At 44.5% G+C, this 20,833-nt stretch overlaps 1 protein-coding gene across 1 annotated transcript in view; it reads right to left on the bottom strand.

The window, feature by feature from the left end:
- Positions 1–6,509: 6,509 nt before the first annotated feature.
- sspn (sarcospan (Kras oncogene-associated gene)) overlaps positions 6,510–20,833 on the bottom strand; it is a 30,503-nt gene continuing 16,179 nt past the window's right edge. Inside the window, exons 2-3 of the mRNA XM_060843263.1 lie at positions 18,578–18,664; positions 6,510–7,452 (exon numbers count right to left, since the gene is read on the bottom strand). Of these exons, the coding sequence (XP_060699246.1) occupies positions 7,087–7,452; positions 18,578–18,664 (453 nt within the window). The 3' untranslated portion in view covers positions 6,510–7,086. The remainder of the gene's footprint in view (positions 7,453–18,577; positions 18,665–20,833) is intronic.

Raw genomic sequence — 20,833 nt, 5'->3', positions numbered from 1 at the left:
TCAGTGTGCGCATATCAACGTGTGGATATATCGGTTTGTGAGTATATCAGTGTGTGGGTATTTCGGTGAGTGTGTATATCGGTATATGGGTATATCGGTGTGTGGGTATATCGGGGTGTGGGTACATCAGTGTGTGGGCATATCAGCATGTGTATATATCTGTGCATGGGTATATCAGCGTGGGTATATCGGTATATGTGTATATCATTATGTGGGTATATATCAGTGTGTGGGTATATCGGTGTGTGTGCATCGGTGTGTGGGTATATCGGTATGTGGGTACATCAGTGTATGGTATATTGGCATGTGGATATATCAGTGTGCAGGTATATCGGTGTGTGGGTATATCAGCGTGGGTATATCGGTATATGTGTATATCATTGTGTGGGTATATATCAGTGTGTGGGTATATCGGTGTGTGTGCGCATCGGTGTGTGGGTATATTGGTGTGTGGGTACATCAGTGTGTGGTACATTGGTGTTTGGATATATCAGTTTGTGGGTATATCGGGGTGTGGGCATATCAGTGTGTGTGTATATCTGTGTGTGGGTATTTTAGTGCGCATATATCAGTTTATGGATATATCAGTGTGTGGGTATATCAGCGTGTGGGTATATCAGTGTGTGTGTATATCAGTGTGGGTATATCAGTGTGTGTCTGTATCGTTGTGTGGGTATATCAGTCAGTGTGTATATTGGTGTGTGGGTATATCAGTGTGTGGGTATATTGATGTGTGGGTATATCAGTGTGTGCATATCAATGTGTGGATATATCGGTGTGTGAGTATATCAGTATGTGGGTTTATCAGAGTGCGGGTATTTCGGTGTGTGTATATCGGTGTGTGTGTATATCAGTGTGTGTGTATATCAGTGTGTGGGTATATCAGTGTGTGGGTATATCAGTGTGTGGGTATATTGGCGTGTGGATATATCAGTGTGTGGGTATATCGGGGTGTGGGTATATCAGTGTGTGGGCATATCAGTGCGTGTGTATATCTGTGTGTGGCTATTTCAGTGTGTGTATATCGGTATATGGGTATATCATTGTGTGGGTATATCAGTTTGTGGGTATATCAGTATATGGGTTTATCGATGTGTGGGTATATTGGTGTTTGTGCATATCGGTGTTTGGGTATCTCAGAGTGTGGGTATATCAGTTTCTGGGGTATATCAGTGTGTGGGTATATCGATGTGTGGGTATATTGGTAAATGGGTATATCGGTGTGTGGGTACATCAGTGTGTGGTGCATTGGTGTGTGGATATATCAGTGTGTGGGTATATCGGGGTGTGGGCATATCGGTGAGTTGGTATATCAGTGTGGGTGTATCGGTGTGTGGGCATATCAGTGTGTGTGTACATCTACGTGTGAGTATATCAGTGTGGGTACATCGGTATATGGGTATATCATTGTGTGAGTATATCGGTGTATGTGTTTATCAGTGAGTGGGTATATCAGTGTGTGGGTATATCATTGTGTGGGTATATCATTGTGTGGGTATATCAGTGTGTGAGGATATCAGTGTGTGGGGATATCAGTGTGTGGAGAAAATTAGAACTGCAGATGCTGGAGATCAGAGCTGAAAATGTGTTGCTGGAAAAGCGCAGCAGGTCAGGCAGCATCCAAGGAGCAGGAGCCCTTCGTCAGGAGCCCTATATCTGTGCGTGGGTATATCAGTGTGTGGGTTTACCGATGTGTGGGTATATCTGTGCGTGGGTTTACCGATGTGTGGGTATACCGAAGTGTGGGTATATCGGTGTGTGGGTATATCGGTGTGTGGGTATATCGGTGTATGGGTATATTGGTGTGTGGGTATATCAGTGTATGGGTATATCGGTGTGTGGGTATACCGGTGTGGGGGTATATAGGTGTGTGAGTATATCATTGTGTGGGTATATCGGTGTGTGGGTACGTCAGTGTGTGGGTACGTCGGTGTGTGGGTACGTCGGTGTGTGGGTATATCGGTGTGTGGGTACATCGGTGTGTGGGTATATTGGTGTGTTACTATTTCGGTGTGTGGGTATATCGGTGTGTGGGTATATCGGTGTGTGGGTATATCTGTGTGTTACTATTTCGGTGTGTGGGTATATCTGTGTGTTACTATTTCGGTGTGTGGGTATATTGGTGTGTGGGTATATCGGTGTGTGGGTATATCGGTGTGTTACTATTTCGGTGTGTGGGTATATCTGTGTGTGGGAATATCGGTGTGTGGGTATATCTGTGTGTTACTATTTCGGTGTGTGGGTATATCGGTGTGTTACTATTTCGGTGTGTGGGTATATCGGTGTGTTACTATTTTGGTGTGTGGGTATATTGGTGTGTGGGTATATCTGTGTGTGGGTATATCGGTGTGTGGGTATATCTGTGTGTTACTATTTCGGTGTGTGGGTATATCTGTGTGTGGGTATATCTGTGTGTGGGTATATCGGTGTGTGGGTATATCTGTGTGTTACTATTTCGGTGTGTGGGTATATTGGTGTATGGAGTAAATGCTGCTGGGAAATCATATAGGTTTTCTGTGAATTTATGTGTAATTTTGCGTTGGGTTGCAGATTGTTTTCGGTGTCTCAGAGGGACACACCGGATGAAGGGAAAAAGCACCTTTTTACTATAACAAAATCGCTGAAAGGAAATTGGTTGCAATTGTATTAGCCTGAGTCTGAGTTAGGAGACTTAGCATGATTTTCTTTCACCCATTTTACTTATTGTCAAATCCCTACCATGTGGAAGCAGGTCTTTCAGCCCATTGAGTGAACACTGACCCTCCAAAGAGCATCCCACTCAGACCCACCTCCCTACCCTATCCCTGTGACTCTATTTCCTGCGCATCTCTAGACACTGTGGGCAATTTCCCATGGCCAATCCACCTTTGAAATCTTTCAGGCCTTTCTTTTTGCCTCGTGTGATATAATTTTTTTGTTTAGTCAACACTTTATAGAAAAGGACATTGGCAGCCTCTTGTGAATGTGTTCAGTAGCTGACCTCCACCGTTAAAGGAAAACAAAGTTAGGATCTAACAAACCCGGTTTTACTCTGGAACATATGACTTGTTCCCACATGATCATCAGTTGGGATCATGACAAAATATCATGGCGGAATCCTGAGCCAATTCAGTTTTAAACAGTAGCTTTAAACATAGGTTTCCCAATGAGCCTGACAAACATTACATCAAAAGACAATGACAGAAATCAGAAGCAAAGTAAGTCCAACAGCTAACATATGCATTTGTAGAATTTTTATTTTTATAAATTCTGTAGAGAGAAAATAAACCTTTTTAACACAAACATTACATATAAAATTGCTTCAACAGATGTGAACAGTTACACAAAAAGTCCAGAAAAAGCTCTGGTAAGGTATTATCTTAAATATTACTAAATATATCATGCAAGTATCATTACAAAGGAGAAAGTGAGGACTGCAGATGCTGGAGATCAGAGTCGAGAGTGTGGTGCTGGGAAAGTACAGCAGGTCAGGCAGCATCCGAGGAGCAGGAGAATTAATGTTGTGGGCATAAGCCCTTCAATACAAAGAGGACCAAGGTATTCAGGCAACTGTTTGTCAATTAACCGCAAGCAGTGTCACGCTTTTGCGGTGTTTTATATTTGAAGTAGGTATTGGGAACATGCAACAAAAAACCATATTCCGATCCCATTACACAGAATGCACAACACACAACAGAACACACATTCCAAATCAATGGGACTTAATTGCTGAAAGTGTAATAAAATTAAGTTACTGTCAGAGTGGTTTTGTATTAAACATTTCAGTACACAGTAACTGCGTGACCACAAGAGTTTTATTTTGCATAACTTGTGGTGTGCAAACCTTTTTCTCCTGATTTATATTAATTTTGTTAACTTCTATTGGAACCTCACTTAAAAAACAGAATGAAATTGTCACTGCTGTTGACACCCCCTCCCCCTCCACAGCCAGTGCCTCTTCCCAACTTGTAAACTAAACCCCTTGACTCTTTTTAAAAACTAGGACTAGGCAGAGTTATAAATAAGATTACTCTGCTCGAGTTACCATTCTCTTGAAGGTGGTTATTGACCTTATGCTGATCGGCCATTGATCCACTACTTTAGCTGTTGGATGTTGCCCCCTTGGTTTGCTCAGTCAGGTCTGTCTGCCACTTCCTCCCTGCAACCAGAAACAGCCAGAGGAAGAGACAGGTCACTGCAACAAGGTTACAGACTCTATCGCTGCATATCTATCTGAGTATATACATTTGCATGTTTCTTTGTGTGAAAGTGCTTCTACATTTGTAGCGTGTGTGTTTGTGTCTTTGTTTATGTTTGCCTTTGTATGTATGTGTTTGAGCGTTTCTGCGCGTGTCACTGTGGGACTGTCCATGTGTGCCTCTGTTGTGCTTGTATGTGTGTGACTGTGTGTGTCTGTGTGTGTGAGTGAGACTGTATCTGTCTGGGTGTGTGTGTGTGAGTGTGTGAGACTGTATCTGTCTGGGTGTGTGTGTGTGACTGTATCTGTCTGTCTGGGTGGGTATGTGTCTGTGTGTGTGACTGTATCTGTCTGGGTATATGTGTGTGCATTACTGTATCTGTCTGGGTGTGTGTGAGTGTGTGTGACTGTATCTGGGTGTGCCTCTGTTTGTGTATGTATGTGTGACTGTATCTGTCTGGGTGTGTGTGTGACTGTATCTGTCTGGATGTGTATGTGAGTGTGTGTGATTGTATCTGTCTGGGTGTGTGTGTGTGAGATACTGTATCTGTCTGGGTGTATGTGTCTCTCTGTGTGTGCGAGAGAGAGAGAGAGAGACAGACAGACAGAGAGAGAGAGAGAAAGAGAGAGAGAGAAAAATTGCTGCTTCTTTCTAAGATATATAGGTATACAAGTTTACGTGCAATTCCAAAATTGCAAGGCGCAAACTGTGATCCTGTGAAGGCACATTCTAAATCAGTGGAAGTGCTTTAGCAGCTATCTCAAATTATAAGTAGATCTTGAACTAAGACTTTGCATTTAGCCGTTCTTTGATGAGCAACGTTTTCAATGTACCATAATCAAATCAAGTCTAATGAACAATTATCAATGCAACCAATCAGCAACTGAAAAGAGCATTGTTGACTTGTGAGTGATTTGTTAACTGATTAGATATTCAATACCAATCAGAGATACCTCAATTACTACAGTAGCTGGGGTTACGTTAGGGCCCGGGTGTCCTTGGAGAAGGAGCACGTGGTGTCCACCAACACCCTGGAGTTGTTCAGGGAGAGGTGGGCGCCGCAGGGAGTGGAGTGCATCAGAAGACAGATTGAGAGTGCTAGGCCTTTTCTCATTGGAACGGCGAAGGATGAGGGGTGACTTGATAGAGGTTTATAAGATGATTAGGTGAATAGATAGAGTAGACAGTCAGAGACTTTTTCCCCGGGTACAACAGAGTGTTACAAGGGGACATAAATTTAAGGTGAAGGGTGGAAGGTATAGGGGGGATGTCAGGGGTCGGTTCTTTACCCAGAGAGTGGTGGAGGCATGGAATGTGCTGCCTGTGTGAGTGGCAGAGTCAGAATCATTGGTGACCTTTAAGCGGCAATTGGATAGGTACATGGATAGGTGCTTAAGCTAGGACAAATGTTCGGCACAACATCGTGGGCCGAAGGGCCTGTTCTGTGCTGTATTGTTCTATGTTCTATGTTTATGTTCTATTTCCCCCTCCAACTCTATTTTGATTTAGTCCCTACCCTCCCCTTCACTGTTTGATCACACAGCATTGCCCTTTGACATGAAGGGCACTGCTTGTCACTGGACACCCGGGTGTTTTCCTATCTTCCTGGTGGTGGAAATTGAATAAAGATTTGTGCACTTTGTGTCTTTCACTGTCTTAAAAAGAAGAAAAGAAAACTACAGTAGCTGGGCATTTTACACTGTGCAACAGAATGTACCATGTATGCCTGGTCACTGAATTCCCAATCCTTGTCCTACTAGTCCAACTGCTCCCTCCAGGAAGGGTGGGATAAACTAATGGAGAATCATCAGAGCTGCTAGCCCAGGGCTCACTGTGTCAAAGTCCCACTAACATGTCATCAGCGCATCCTGTCTTGCCAGGAAAGTGCAAATTGGTGGAAACGATTCAAAATGGGGAGAGCAGTATTTGCAGGATGGGACACACACTTCTGTATTGCATAGTCACCCTATAACAGGGATTCCCAAACTGCACATCATGACCTCCAGTGGGACTAGCACCTGGAGCATTGGCTGGCATGGAGTGCCAACAGTGGGAGGCCCCTTTAAATGGCATTGTTTATAATAGTGGGCATACTATCTGCCTGATAGTGTCAGCCTGAACCCTGGCCAAAAACCATAGGGAAGGGAAGTGTTTTTTATTTGAAAACCTCGATGTTACAAACAGTTTACCACTTGCCTCTTTCTCACCCCCCTCATCCTCTCCCTCGCTTAGCAATTCTAATACATAGCACCCCCCCCAATAGGTTTCATCAACCACCCCCCACCATCCATTGCTCCCCGTCCCAACAACAGGCAACCTCACCCCTCCTCCATCATTTCCCACTGGGCCCACTCCCCTCTCCCCAGGACCCCCAGCCCTTCACAAGGGGGGGGAAGGCCTCAGTAACCTTCAAACACCAAGATGGGGTCACGCCTGGCAAAAATGTAGGAAGCAATCTCCTACATCCAGTGTTGCTTAGTTGATTTCAGGGCAAGTCAGGAACAGAGGCTGGCTGAAGAGGTGAGCTAACAGTTGTCTCGTGACAATACCCCTTTCACGACTCAGTGCCGCAAGGTATTTGAATGTGAAAGTCTGCGAACCATTTTAAAACGTAGCCCCTTATTCCTTGCTTCTATGTTTTGGAAACCCTCTTGGAACTTTGAGAGCCAAGTGTTATCAGACTCATTTTTGACTGCGTGGGTATACAACACTGTAACACACAACCCAGCGAATACAAATACTGCACCTAGTGGAACCACACTTCCCTGCGTAAGCGCTTGGAAAATTGCACACACGTTCATTTATACAATCAAGTTTACTTGTTCAAAAAGTAGCGAATACTGGACAAATTTGTCATCCTTTTCATAAACGTGCATCAGGTTCAATGTTGGGTCTGCAAATGTCCACACTATACTTTCGACTGCTGCTGTTTGGTACCCTTAAAAGGGTGATAGCTTAGGCCAACAAAGAACACTTGGTACCTGTGCTTCCACATCACGTAACAAGCCACAAGGCAGACAATGGCCAAGATTAGGTTGAGAACCATCTGCAGGAGCAGGTAGAGTTTGATCGTCGTGGTGACGGACTCGCAGTCGGTCACGTCGTTGTAGTGGAAAGTGCGGGCGATCAGGTCGTCTGGATCCTGTTTGCAAACACAGTGTTCGAGAGTCACCTGGCAGCTGAATGTAGTGATCTGGTTGTAATGGTGAGCAGCGAAGGCCACAGCTGAGATGCAGAGGATCAGGCCAAGGGCGCACAGCAGGAAGTACATCAGCTACAGAAAAAAGGCCAACACATCCTCGTTAAAAATAGCTGAGGTTTAAGCCATTTGACCTTAGCTTTATTGGTGTTCACCTTTGATAGGGATTGAGGTGCAGGCAGACCATGACCTAACAAATGGCAGAACAGATTCAAGACTGACTGGCTCAATCCTGTTTCCATGTATTTTCTTATTATCCATCCACAAGACATGGCTGGAAGGTTTAATCAATCTCCAAATATGTGCTTATTTTGTAGAATTTATAAAAGTTTATTATATTCTAATTTAACCTTACATAAAATGCAAACCAGGTATTGGTACTCTGATGAGGATCGCTCTGTTTACACAGAAAATAGGAGTAAGCCATTCAGCCCTTCCAGCCCGCTCTGCCATTCAATCTGATCAAGGCAGATCCTCAATCCCAACTTTCTCCCCTACCTCTTGATACCTTTAACATCTAAAAAAAATTGCATTTCTTCCCTGAATATATTCATTGAATTGGCCTCCACAACCTTCCGTGGTAGAGATTTCCACAGGTTCACTACCGGAGAGTGAAGAAATATTTCCTTACCTCAATCCTAAATGCTGTACCCCATATCCTGAGACTGTGTGCCCTGGCTCGAGACTCCACAACTAACATCCTCCCTGTCTAACATACAGCCTGCGAGGGCTTTTCTCAGTTTTGGAGTACTGTATGGTGAGAAGCCATTGGACAGTGGTCCTGACAATACCAGTGACTACACAAAACTTTAATGTGTTAGAGATTTAGATTTGTACAGCAAGGAAACAGATTCTTCGGTCCATGCCGACTAGATATCCTAAATTTATTTAATCCCATTTACCAGCATTTGGCCCATATCCCTCTAACCCCTTGCTATCCACAGAAACCAGAAAGCTAACCAGACTAACAAGGATTGAAGCTAATTAGTTCCCACACACCTGTAGTCACACACACACATTCACACACAAACTGAACAGCAGCACCAACTTAGTTCAGGTCAGTGATATCATTTTAATTGTTATTTTACTGAAATCACCAAAATACTTCAACTTTGTTGCTGCATGTCATCTAGACATTAAGAAGTTCATCTTCATTTTATGATGTATAGTTGACTGACAGCATCTCCCCAGACCTACATTAGGACATTCTGTGAAATTTCACTGATTCCAGTCTCAGTCAGTATAATGGAATTCAGACATAGGAAATATAAACAACAGCCATGTCTGGGTCAGTCAAATGTTGTGTATGTATCTTTACCTGCCCTCGGATCACCCCATGAGAGTTTATAACTTTTGAAGTTCACTCATCTTTGACTTGTGAAAGTCAAGCCTTCAATTTCTCCACCATTTGATTCTAGAATTTAGAATATGCCAGTCTGCATTACCTGGTCATAGCCAGCTCTCATCTATAGCTTTTGACTAGGCCTAGGAGTGTCCTTCACTGAAATGGTGAGCCTCCTTCAACAGTTGTTGTTGATCTCAGTGTACACCTCGGGGAACAGCCCCTAAGGCACTGTAATGGAGCTGCTCAGGCAGCACCTCAATAAAAATGATTGCAGATCTCTCTCTCTCTCTCTCTCTCCAGACCTGATATACAAAGGGCCCTTTCCATAACTTATATCACCCCACTGGGGCAATTGGGAAGGCATTGTTGGGTCTTCTTTCTGAATTACTGAGGTATGCAGAGTGGAGTTCCCCCATTTGGGATGTTAGGGAAAGGGAGCAGGATTCTGACTCAGTAACAAGTGACATACCAAGAGCAATACAGCACAGGAACAGGCCCTTCGGCCCTTCAAACCCTGCACCAACATATTTTTCCCTTCCATACTAAAACGGTCTTCACATACAGGATCCATATCCCTCTATTCCCTTCCTATTCACATATTCATCTGGGTGTTTTTTGAATGCTACTATTGTGCCTATAGTTATAGTGGATATGGTTCCGTGTCAGGGCAGTGTGTAGGTGGAAGTGATCTTACAGTGGTGATGTTCCTGTGAAATCTGTTCACTGTGTTGTACAAGATTGGAAAGGTCTCAGATTTGTCTAAGGAGCCTTGCTGCAGTATATCTTCAAGATGGTAGACACTGCTGCTACTGAGTATCATTGCTGGAGGAAGTCAATATGTAAGGTGATAGGTATAGTGCTAATCAAGGGGGCAAAAGACATTATTATTACACAAATGGGCTTAGATTAGATTAGATTACTTACAGTGTGGAAACAGGCCCTTCGGCCCAACAAGTCCACACTGACCCACTGAAGCGCAACCCTCCCATACATTTACCCTTTTACCTAACACTATGGGCAATTTAACATGGCCAATTGACCTGACCTGCACATCTTTGTGACTGTGGGAGGAAACCCACGCAGACACGGGGAGAACGTGCAAATTCCACACAGTCAGACGCCTGAGTCAGGAATTGAACCCAGGTCTCTGGCGCTGTGAGGCAGCAGTGCTAACCACTGTGCCACCGTGCTGCTGGTTTGTTGGTCTTTATCCGGTGGACTTTTGAGTTTTCAATTTTTCAAGCCAGATCTCCATCTTTAGACATTGTCATCAGTTTGGGCTTGAAAAGACTTGCACAGAAATTGCACACCAACACTGACAATTTGATGGCTATTCTCAGCAGCCATGAAATAACCAGGATCCATGCAGGACATTCCTGATGGAGGGCTTATGCTTGAAATGTCGACAGTCCTGCCCCTCGGATGCTGCCTGACTGGCTGTGCTTTTCCAGCACCACATGTTTTGACTCTGATCTCCAGCATCTACTCACTTTCTCCACCCATGCAGGACAGCAAATGCCAATGAATGCTTGTAGGGGGGCAGGATTGTGTGAACCTGCTGACACAGCCCCTTCGTTTTCCACAGGGCTAAACATTTTCCGACTCTCTCAGTGCTCCCCCTGATGGGCCATCCTTGCTGGCCTCATTCTGAGGAGTCTGCATACACTGAATTCTCTAATTCTCATAAGCAGACACCTCTGGGAGAGCTGGAATACTCTTTGGAGTCATTGTTACAATTGTCACCATCAACAACAACTACTTATAACATCCGAAGGCGCTTCACATATACATACAGTAACACCCCCAAGCCACACCCCCCCACACACACATGTATGCGTGAGCGTAGTCCCACCCACACACATACACACACACATGCATTCCCCAGTCTCACACACAGTCCCACAGTCCCACAAAGACATGGTCTCAAAAGGATACAACATACATGAAGTTCCACACTCGCACAGGCACGCAGATCGACACACACTGCTACACCGGTCTCACACATGTAGTATGGCATGTACGTGTAGTCTGACACACAAGCACCTGGTCCCACACCCAGTCAGTCCCACAAAAGCACAATATTTCTGCAGTCCTACACACACAGATAGACAGACACTCATAATATCGGAACTGGATGTATTTAAGACTAAATGTAAAGACCATAAGATGTAGCAGCAGAATGAGGCCATTCAGTTGAATGGTATAGCAGACTCAATGAACAATCCAATTGTTCTGCCTTCTCCCTGTAACCGTCATTCCCCTTATAACCAAGAACCTGTCTATCTCTGTCTTAATACACTCAATCAGTTGGCCTCCACTGCCTTCTGCAACATCGAATTCCATAGATTCACCACCCTCCGGCTGAAGACATTCCTCCCCCTCATCTCACTTCTCGAGGATCGTTCCTTCACGCTGAAGGTGTGATCTCAGGTGTACTTGTCTCAGTCTCTGCTATTAGTGAAAACATCTTCTCCATGTCCATTCTAACCAGTATTCTGTAAGCTTTTCAGTCAGATCCGCCCCTCATCTTTCTAAACTCTGAGGGCAAACCCAGAGTCCTCAACTGCTTCTCCAATACCAAGCCCTTCATCCCTGGGATCATTCTTGTAAACCTCCTCTGGAGACCCCATCCAATGCTAGCACATCCTTCCTTAGGTACAGTGCTCCAAACTGCTCACAATATTCCAAACGCAATCTGACCACAGCACTATACAGCTTTAGCAGTACATCCCTGCTCTTGTATTCTGACCCTCTCAAACTGAATGCTAACACTACATTTGCCTTCGTAACTGCCAACTGAACCACCATGTTAACCTTAAGAGAATCCTGAGCTAGGACTTTTAAGTCCTTTAGTGCTTCAGCTTTCTGAAGCCTTTCCCCATTTCAAAAATAGTCTATGCCACTATTCGTGTGACCAAAGTGCAGAACCTCACTCTTTCCCACATTGTCATTCATCTGCTCACTCTTCTAGGAGACAGTGGGGACTGCAGATGCTGGAGATCAGAGTTGAGAGTGTGATGCTGGAAAAGCACCGCAGGTCAGGCAGCATTCGAGGAGCAGGAGAATCAATGTTTCAGGTTGAGCCCTTCATCCTGATGCTTTTCCAGCAACACACTCTCAAAACTGTCCACTCTTCCAGCTCAGCACTGTCCCCATGACTTGTCCGGACTTGTCTGACCTGCCTAGCTCCTTTTCCACCTATCCACTCCACCCTCTCCTCCCTGACCTATCACCTTCATCCTCTCCCCCACTCACCCATTGTACTCTATGCTACTTTCTCCCCACCCCCACCCTCTCTAGCTTATCTCTCCACGCTTCAGGCTCACTGCCTTTATTCCTGATGAAGGGGCTTTTGCCCGAAACGTCGATTTCGCTGCTCGTTGGATGCTGCCTGAACTGCTGTGCTCTTCCAGCACCACTGATCCACTCTTCTAACCTGTCCAAGTCTTTCTATAGCCTGCCCACTTCTTCAACACTACCTGTCCCTCCACTTTGTCATAGAATTTACAGTACAGAGGAGGCCATTTGACCCATCATGCCTGTACTGATTCCTGAAAGAGCGACCCAGCTAGTCCCATCTTTCAATCATGTCTCTGTAGCCCATGAAATTCATCACTTTCAAATATATTGAGACATCCCTCCTTTGAAACTTCCTATGGAAGCCACCTCCACCTTTCTCTGAGACAGCACATGCAAACTCCTAACAGCTCTCTGAGCAAACACGTTTCTCCTCATCTCACTCCAAGCTGTCTTGCTGCTAACCTTGAAATTGTGACCCCCCCTAATTACTGACATACTCACTAGTGGAAACTGAATAATCTTCTTTACGGAGTCAAAATTGTTCAAAATTTTGAACTCCTCAATAAAGTCATCTCTCAATCTTCTCTGCTCAGAGTTGAGAGTGTGTTGCTGGAAAAGCACAGCAGGTCAGGTAGCATCCGAGGAGCAGGAGGGTCAATGTTTCCGGCCGGAGCCCTACATCATTCGGGCTTCGGCCCGAAACGTCGATTTTCCTGCTCCTCGAATGTTACCTGACCTGCTGTGCTTTTCCAGCACCACACTCTCAACTCTGATCTCCAGCATCTGCAGACCCGACTGTCTCCTTCCCTGCTCTGTCCGATCTATCTAATCTTTCCTTGTATCTAAATCCCTCATTCCTAATGTCATCCTAGCAAATCTCATTTGCACTCTCTCCAGGGCTTTAACATCCTTCCTTAAATAAAATGTCCATAACTGAACACAATACTCCAAGTGTGGTCTGATCAATGATTTGTAGAGCTGTAATGTCACTTCCTTGCTTTTATACTCTACACCACTCTTCATAAGCCTAAGGATCCTAGAAGCTTTCTTAAGACCTGGTCCAACTTGCCTGGCCACCTTCAGAGAGTAAAAAATGAGGTCTGCAGATGCTGGAGATCACAGCTGAAAATGTGTTGCTGGTCAAAGCACAGCAGGCCAGGCAGCATCTCAGGAATAGGGAATTCGATGTTTCGAGCACAAGCCCTTCATCAGGAAAGATACCTTCAGAGAGTTTTGTGCTTGAACTCGAACACCAGCTGGTCACCGGGAGCTGTACAAAGCTGAACAAGTACACTCTGACAGCAGCAGAGTCAGCAAAACACTAATAATAATTACGTGATTTCAAAAAGTGGAAACTTTGATGAAATTCCATTCCAGACAATTACATTGTAATAGCACCAACATTTCCCTCCCCTCTCCCGGGGTCCAGCTCTCCCTCTGTCCTGGTTCCTCATCTAAAGTCGTTCTTGATTCTCGGTCAGTGTTCCAGGATCTAGGAATCAGACACTTTCAGGATACTCCCAGAAGCACTCTGCAGCCAATCGAGTATTTCTGAAGTGCAGTCACGCTGTTAATGTGAGAAAACATTGCAGCCTATTTGGGCGCAGGAAGATCCCATCAACAGCAATGCAATTCATAAGAGGGTACTCTGCTGATGTCGGTGAGGCGAACACTTTGGCCTGTACGCTGTGAGAACATTTCACACGGTGCTGTGGGGTCACCCCATGGTGTTCTATAAGACAGCTATGTGTTGTCGTAGTTTAGATTGACGTATGTTCTTAACTTTCTTTTCCTCCCTGATACAGGAATTCTCTACATTCTGGTCTTCCCTTGAAACCCCCTCCATCTCACACGGAAAAAGTGAGGATGGCAGATGCTGGAGATCAGAATCGCGAGTGTGATACTGGAAAAGCACAACTGGTCAGTACCCGAGGAGCAGGAGAGTCGACGTTTCGGGCATAAGCTCTGATTCCTGATGAAGGGCATATGCCCGAAATGTCGATTCTCCTGCTCCACGGATGCTGCCTGACTGGCTGTGCTTTTCCAGCAACACTCTTCCCCCCTGCCACCCTCCCCCTCCCCTCCACCCTCCACCTCACAATCCAATTGAAGTCTACAGCTTATATTCTAGAGAATGATAAGTCTTCATCTATCCAAAATCATTCCAGTGGTCTAATGCAACACAACATTAAACCACTTCTAGCGTGTGCAATAAAACACAATTAACTTGTATTGATATCACTACATAATCAACCTGCCATTGTGAAATAAATTGTAGCTGTGAGCACCAGATGTTTTAATTGGCTAGAGGTATTGTGTTAAGGACAAACAGTTAATATGCAGTACACCTTTAAGAGACATGCTCAAGCTGTTATCGTCATATCGGAGGATGTGAGCTGAGGTTAGAAAGGTCTCAGACTCCATCATTACTTGAGCTGCTTGAAGCATGAAATGCTGCTGGAATGTACTATTATTTTTAACAAAATAGCTTAGTGTTAGTTCAGACAGTGACATGCCAGTGACTGTAATATATGGATGTATCAGTAACAAGGATCTATTGGATCTTTCAATACTATGATATCCAAGTCTAATTCTCATATTATGAGGCATAACATAAGTTTTAGTGTTAAGAGTGTGTGTCGTAAAAGCACAGCAGGTCAGGCAGCATCCAAGGAGCAGGAAAATCAACATTTTGGGCTGGAGCCCTTCATCAGGAATTCTTATGCCCAAAATATCAATTTTCCTGTTCCTCGAATGCTGCCTGACCTGCAGCGCTTTTCCAGCACCACACTCTCAACTCTGATCTCCAGCATCGGCAGACCTCACTGTCTCCTATAACATAAGTTTTACCCCATCAGGTAGAAACATCCTGCTGAAGGCAAGGGTCCACAAGCTGCCTTTATTAGATGAGGCATGGGGTTTAACAGCAGGAAGAGCAGGACTGGGAGTGTATAAAACCTTGGCGACAGTATTGTGTATAGTTTTGGAATCCACATTCTAGAAGGGAAGTGATAGCGCCGGAGAGGATCTACCAGAAGGTTGCTTGGCCTGGAGAGTTTCAGTTATGAAGAGAGATGAGACAGCCAACATTGAAAAGCTTGAGGCATGTGGTAATGCCCTGGTCCTGGCCAGGGTTTCCAAATGCAGCCGGTGTGGCCTATTCTCCAGCCACAGTACACCCTGGGAAGAAGCCAGATCACTGGCAATCTGCAGCCCCACTAGTCGGGCATTCTGACACCGACGTTTTTTTTAAAAAAACTTATTTTAAAAAGAAAGGCCTGCATTTATATTGCCTTTCATGACCACAGAATATCCCAAAGTACTTAACAGCTGGTGAATGAATCACTGTTTCCAAATGCAGTCACTGTCGTAATACAGGAAGCATGGCAGCCAATATATGCACAGCAAGTTTCCACAAACCTCAACGTGATAATAATGGCCAGCTAATCTATTTGAGTAATGTTGACATATCCAACAACCAGGGCACAGGGAAAATGCAGAGGTCTGAAATAGTGCCATGGAATTTCTTTCACACTGACCGCAAAAGCAGAGACCCTGATTATCCTATCGTCCCAAAAGGTGGCACTCCTGAAAGTGCAGCAGGCACTCAGTTACTGCAAAGGAGTGTCACACCGTGACATGGGACTCCGTGCTCTACGGCCTGTTCCCCGGGACGCACACCGAGACGGACATCAACTGTGCCTGCAGGATCATCAACTCGGTGAAGGACGCTCTCTGGGAGGTCCGAAACCTGTTGATCTTCCAGCTGAAGGAGTTGACCCCGACTGAGTGTTGCAGACTGGCACATTCCCAGGTACAGGAATGTTGAGGGACGTGCTAAAGCAGCTGCCGCCAAGGCGCGGTGGGGAAAGACCACCGTGTACCATCTGCCTGCCTAAAGAAGAACAGGGGGCCCACGCAGTCATTTGGGCTCTGCTGTCGTGTCAGCTCAATATATGGGCATATGATGGATAAACGTACAGACCTGTGTATACAAATGATAAATTCTGATCTCTGTATGTAAATGTTTACGTATGTATGGCATGACCAACTGTACATACCATCAAATTACTTTATGAATAAAGTATATTTTTGAAATTATAAAAAAGTCACTCTTGATTTTAATGTGTCTCAACTGAGACTTGAACATATAACCTCCTGACTGGCACACAATGGCACCTAGGCTGGAACCTTCCTTTCACTGAGCTGTAAAAAGAAATTAACCCCCACCTATATATTTGCCCAATCTTCATGTCCACCGAGGTGGCAAGTACCTAGAGTATGGCTGTCTCTCTACAGAACAACTGGCCAAGAGAGATGACATGAGATGACATGAAGGGAAGTGCTGATCACAAATTACAAAACACAAAGTAAGCATACAAATCATTTTGTGTTTAGCCACATTTCCTTTCAAAAAATTTCAGACATAAATAAAAGTGGAAGGATTAGCAATGACTTGTACTCATTTAACAATAACAGCCGAACTTGCTGGAAAAGCTCAGCAGGTCTGGCAGCACCTGTAGAGGGAAATCAGAGTTAACGTTTCCGGTCCGTGACCCTTCCTCAGAATTTGGATTTATTTGGTGTCCTTATCACAGTGGGGGCATCTCAAGGTGTCTCATAGGAGCACCAGCAATAAACAAAGTCCGACCCTTAGCCACAGAAGAAGGTATTAGGTTACCGAATGGGTGCAATTCTGGGTTTTAAGAAGCATAATCAGAGAAGAAGGGAAAGGTTAAGAGGTGAAGACTTTTAGGGGGAAGAGGCAATTCTAAAGAGTACTGCCCAGACGGTCACAGTGTAGCCAACAACGGTAGAATGAAAGAAATAAAGTTTATTTTGTGTTTATTTGTTTTGGAACACTTCTTTCAAATATTGCATGAAAAATGTTCCTATCAGTTTAAATAATGAGGACTGCCAGGAATAAGACATCCCTTCATACCTCAGCTGGAATGTCAAGTAATCTAGCAGTTGCTAAATCTCTTAGCTTTTAGTTTTATCATTTCTCGATGGAGAGGTGAGGTAGTGAGAGTTGGATTCAAAGTCTCTGATCAATCTCCAATCTGGTTGCATTCATTAACAAAACTGATGTCATGGAAGAAGGACTCGATTAAGAGTACTTCATTAAATCATTTAGTTATTCGCTTCTAGCAGATATGAGTTAGTGTTCTTGACCAAAACAATGTATTTTTGAAAAATCCTCAAATTAGAATCCCTACAGTGCAGAAAGAGGCTATTTGGCCCATCATGTTTACACTGAGTCTCTGAAGGTCCTACCCAGGACCCACCCTGTCCCTGTAATTACCGTAGCTAACCCCACTAGCCAAGGATCTAAAGGGTACAGGGAATAAAAAAATGATCGCTGGGGTCAGGCTTCAGTTGCAAAGATAGGCTAGAAAAACCTAGGAGACTTACAAGAGTCATAAGGTCATACAGCACAGTAACAGAGCCTTTGGTCCAACCAGTCCATGCCAAACATAATCCCAAACTAAACTGGTTCCACTTGCCTGGTCTTGGCCCATAACCCCTACATGTACTTATTCATGTACTTATCCAAATGTCTTTTAAACATTGTACTTGTATTCACATCCACCACTCCCTTTGGAAGTAGACGTGATCTACCGTCTGAGGTAAAACATTTGCCCCGCATACCTTTTCTTTAAATCTCTGTCCTCTCACCTTAACAATACACCCCCTCCTCTTGAAATCCCACACCCGAGGGAAAAAACAGCTGACATTACCCCTCATTATTTTATAAACTTCTATAAAGGCGCCTCAGAGATGGTCAAAATGGCCAAGAGGTTCAGATAGAGTTGGTAGGAGGAAGCTGTTGCCAGTGGGAATGGGTCACAAATGACAAGGGACACATTTACAACGGTCACTGACAGATGCAATAGTAACATGGGGATCAACTTTTTCACAGAGTCAGGATGTTTAATGCAATGCCTGAGACTGTGCAGGTGGCAGATTCGGTCACAGCCATCAATAAGAAATTCAATAATTATCTTAAAAGGAAAAGATTTGAAGGGGTACAAGGCAAAGGCAGAGGAGTGAGATGAGCTGAGGAGCTCTTTCAGAGTGTTAGCATGGACACAGTGGGATGAATGGCCTCTGCACTGTAACCATTCTGTGATACAATGATTTAGGCCTGTATAGTAATGAATGTCCTGCAGAAGGTACGTTTTAATTTCGTCACCAGGAATGTGTTATTGATAAGTTAGTCCATGAGATTGACACAGTCAATCTTTCTAAAGATTTATGAAACACTTCACTACTTTTATGACAGCTGGCGATGCTCCAGTTCATACCATAACACCTTAACTTGGTGATGGATGTGTGGAAAAACAGGTTATCTGCCTGGGGACCTTCAACAATTGAAAGCAATTAATTCATCAGCAACAGCCCAGTCTATAAACTGTGGTGGTATCTCATCTGAATGAGGAGTGGACAAATTGGTGAATAGATAGGCTGTTATCATGCCCAATTGCACGGGTTAGTGAGACTGGAATACACACTGATGAGACTGTTACTTGCTTTCAGTCATCAATTAATTACCTTGATGATGAACTGTAATGTTGTCTTCTCGTCGACTTGGTAAGTGATGCAGTACATGTAGAATCCAAGTAATGCAGCCACACAGATCTGGAAAGTAAAATTTCCGTGTGAAACATGTAGACAACTTTTTTGTTTAAAGGTTCATCATAGCTTTTACGGAGTGTTACTCAGTCTTTCCTCACACTGTAACATTACAGGAAACATTCATACTCTATATGTACTAACAGATAAGCATCTTGCTTCTGCACATCAGGCAAGCAATATTTATAAAGGATCCAATGACTTGAACCTCAACATTTACCTTCAGCATGACACACTTTAATTAATGGGCACTCTGCTCAGAATAACGTTAAAATGTTGGTATATATCCTTCTTGGCAAGCATGTGTGATTTAAAATGTGAGTGATGTTTTATGTCCATTTTGTGTGCAACATTTATGGGGATACATAAACAGGGAGATATGACTGACAGTCAGTCACCGAAGCAAACCATCCAGCCCTTGAGACCCTAAGATCTTTTGTAGTGACGTGTAGACTCACTCTGAATGCCAGCTCATTCAAATTAAAATCCTCAAACACATTCGTAAACACCCTCATAGAAATTCAAGGTGGCCAGCGTTATTCCCAAGTCCATTGTCATTATTATCAGGAATTACTGAAGAATCTGGTCTACCTGTTCTGGAATGCTCCTTCGACAGGCCCTTCATAAAGCGTCAGTGTTAGAAATGGCCGCCAGTAATCTTTCCTTGGCTGAAGCTAAAATATGCCAACCCCAGACGGCCTCCTGTTCTGAGTTTCCAACAGACTGGTGAGAGAAACTGTTTGTAAAGCTGAGAAAACTCAAAGGAAATGCCTGAAACCATCTGCCAGGAAACAGTGCAACACTGAAACAGTTTAATTTTCCTTCTGAGTGTGACGGCCACATTATCAAAGTTGGCAGCTCCTCCCCTTCCATTCTGGCCTTGGCTGGATTGGCGGTGAGTTATCTCATGGAGGAATTGTGCTGACTGGACTGACTGGCTTGCTGAGAACTTCAGAGAGCCTGTATGTGAATGTACTTTCCTCTATTCCAAATTAAAAGCAGCTGCACTTCAGACTGAATTGAAAAGTGCAAACTTGTTCCTTCAGGTCCCAGGGAAACATTGGCCTCCAGATTACAATCTGCTCAAGGGTAACTTTGATCCGCCCCTCCCCAGCTTGTGACAGGGAGGTAACCACCTTACCCTAGGAGGTCCAGGGACCGAGCACACTGGGGAAATCAGGCCGGACTTTAAAAGTGATAGAGGTTTACTGTATGGAAACAGGCCTTTGGAACCAATTTGTCCGTGTTACCCAGTTTTCATAATTGATCTAGTCTCAGTTGCCTGCGTTTCGGCCATATTCCTCCATACATGCCCCATCCGTGTACCTGCCCAGATGTTTTTTTAAACGTATTTAGTTCCACCACCACCTCTGGCAGCCCCTTCCAGACACCCACCACCCTCTGTATGGAAAACATTGTCCTTCTGGGTCCTTTTTGTATCTCTCCCCTCTCATTTTAAACCTACACCCTCTAGTTTTAGACTCCCCTAACATGGGGAAAAGCTGTGGCTATCTACCTTATCTATGCCTCTCAGAGGAGGTCAAACATCCTTACCCATGAGCCCTCCTTGCCAACCTCTGCCGCATCCCCTTCCACACCTTGCCAACTCTTCATAGTCACCCACCCTCCAACAGCCCAGCCCAGCCCTCAGCACTTACATGCCCATTCATCCAAATACCTACTGCATTGGCATTTGAGGGGACCGTGATGTTATGGGGAGGGAGATACATATTGGCATGAAGGAGAGGAGGAGCAGAGAACTTGGGGAATTGTGAGCATGGTGAAGGACTGACAGGAGACTAGCGAGGGCCTAAACGTAAGCAAATAACTGGGACAAGCCACAGGCAGTCCAAAGAGAAACATTTAACTACCACTACATTTGTCTATCCCTGTGACTGTCACTGAGTAACTCTGGGGTAAGTGCAAAAAGTGGGACTGACTGAAGGCCTTATAAACTGTGGGGAATGATCATGACAACTTGCCTTGAACAAAAGTCCAGTCACCCTGCCCGCCCTCAGTCTCTGATAAATGACCAGTTCCCAAATCTGAAAGGGTCCTGGGGAAGGAGGGATTCGAAATACAAGATTAATTGTAATTAGAGCAGAAGGCAAGACAAACACAGGGACTGTGAGGTGGAGGGATTCACTTCCAGGAAGAGTGGCTGGGACAGGGACT

This window comes from Hemiscyllium ocellatum, chromosome 23 (assembly GCF_020745735.1).
Source record: "Hemiscyllium ocellatum isolate sHemOce1 chromosome 23, sHemOce1.pat.X.cur, whole genome shotgun sequence".
Classification (NCBI taxonomy): Eukaryota; Metazoa; Chordata; class Chondrichthyes; order Orectolobiformes; family Hemiscylliidae; genus Hemiscyllium; species Hemiscyllium ocellatum.
The sequence above is the reverse complement of the archived record's forward strand: the minus strand, read 5'-3'. Positions and strand labels throughout refer to the sequence as shown.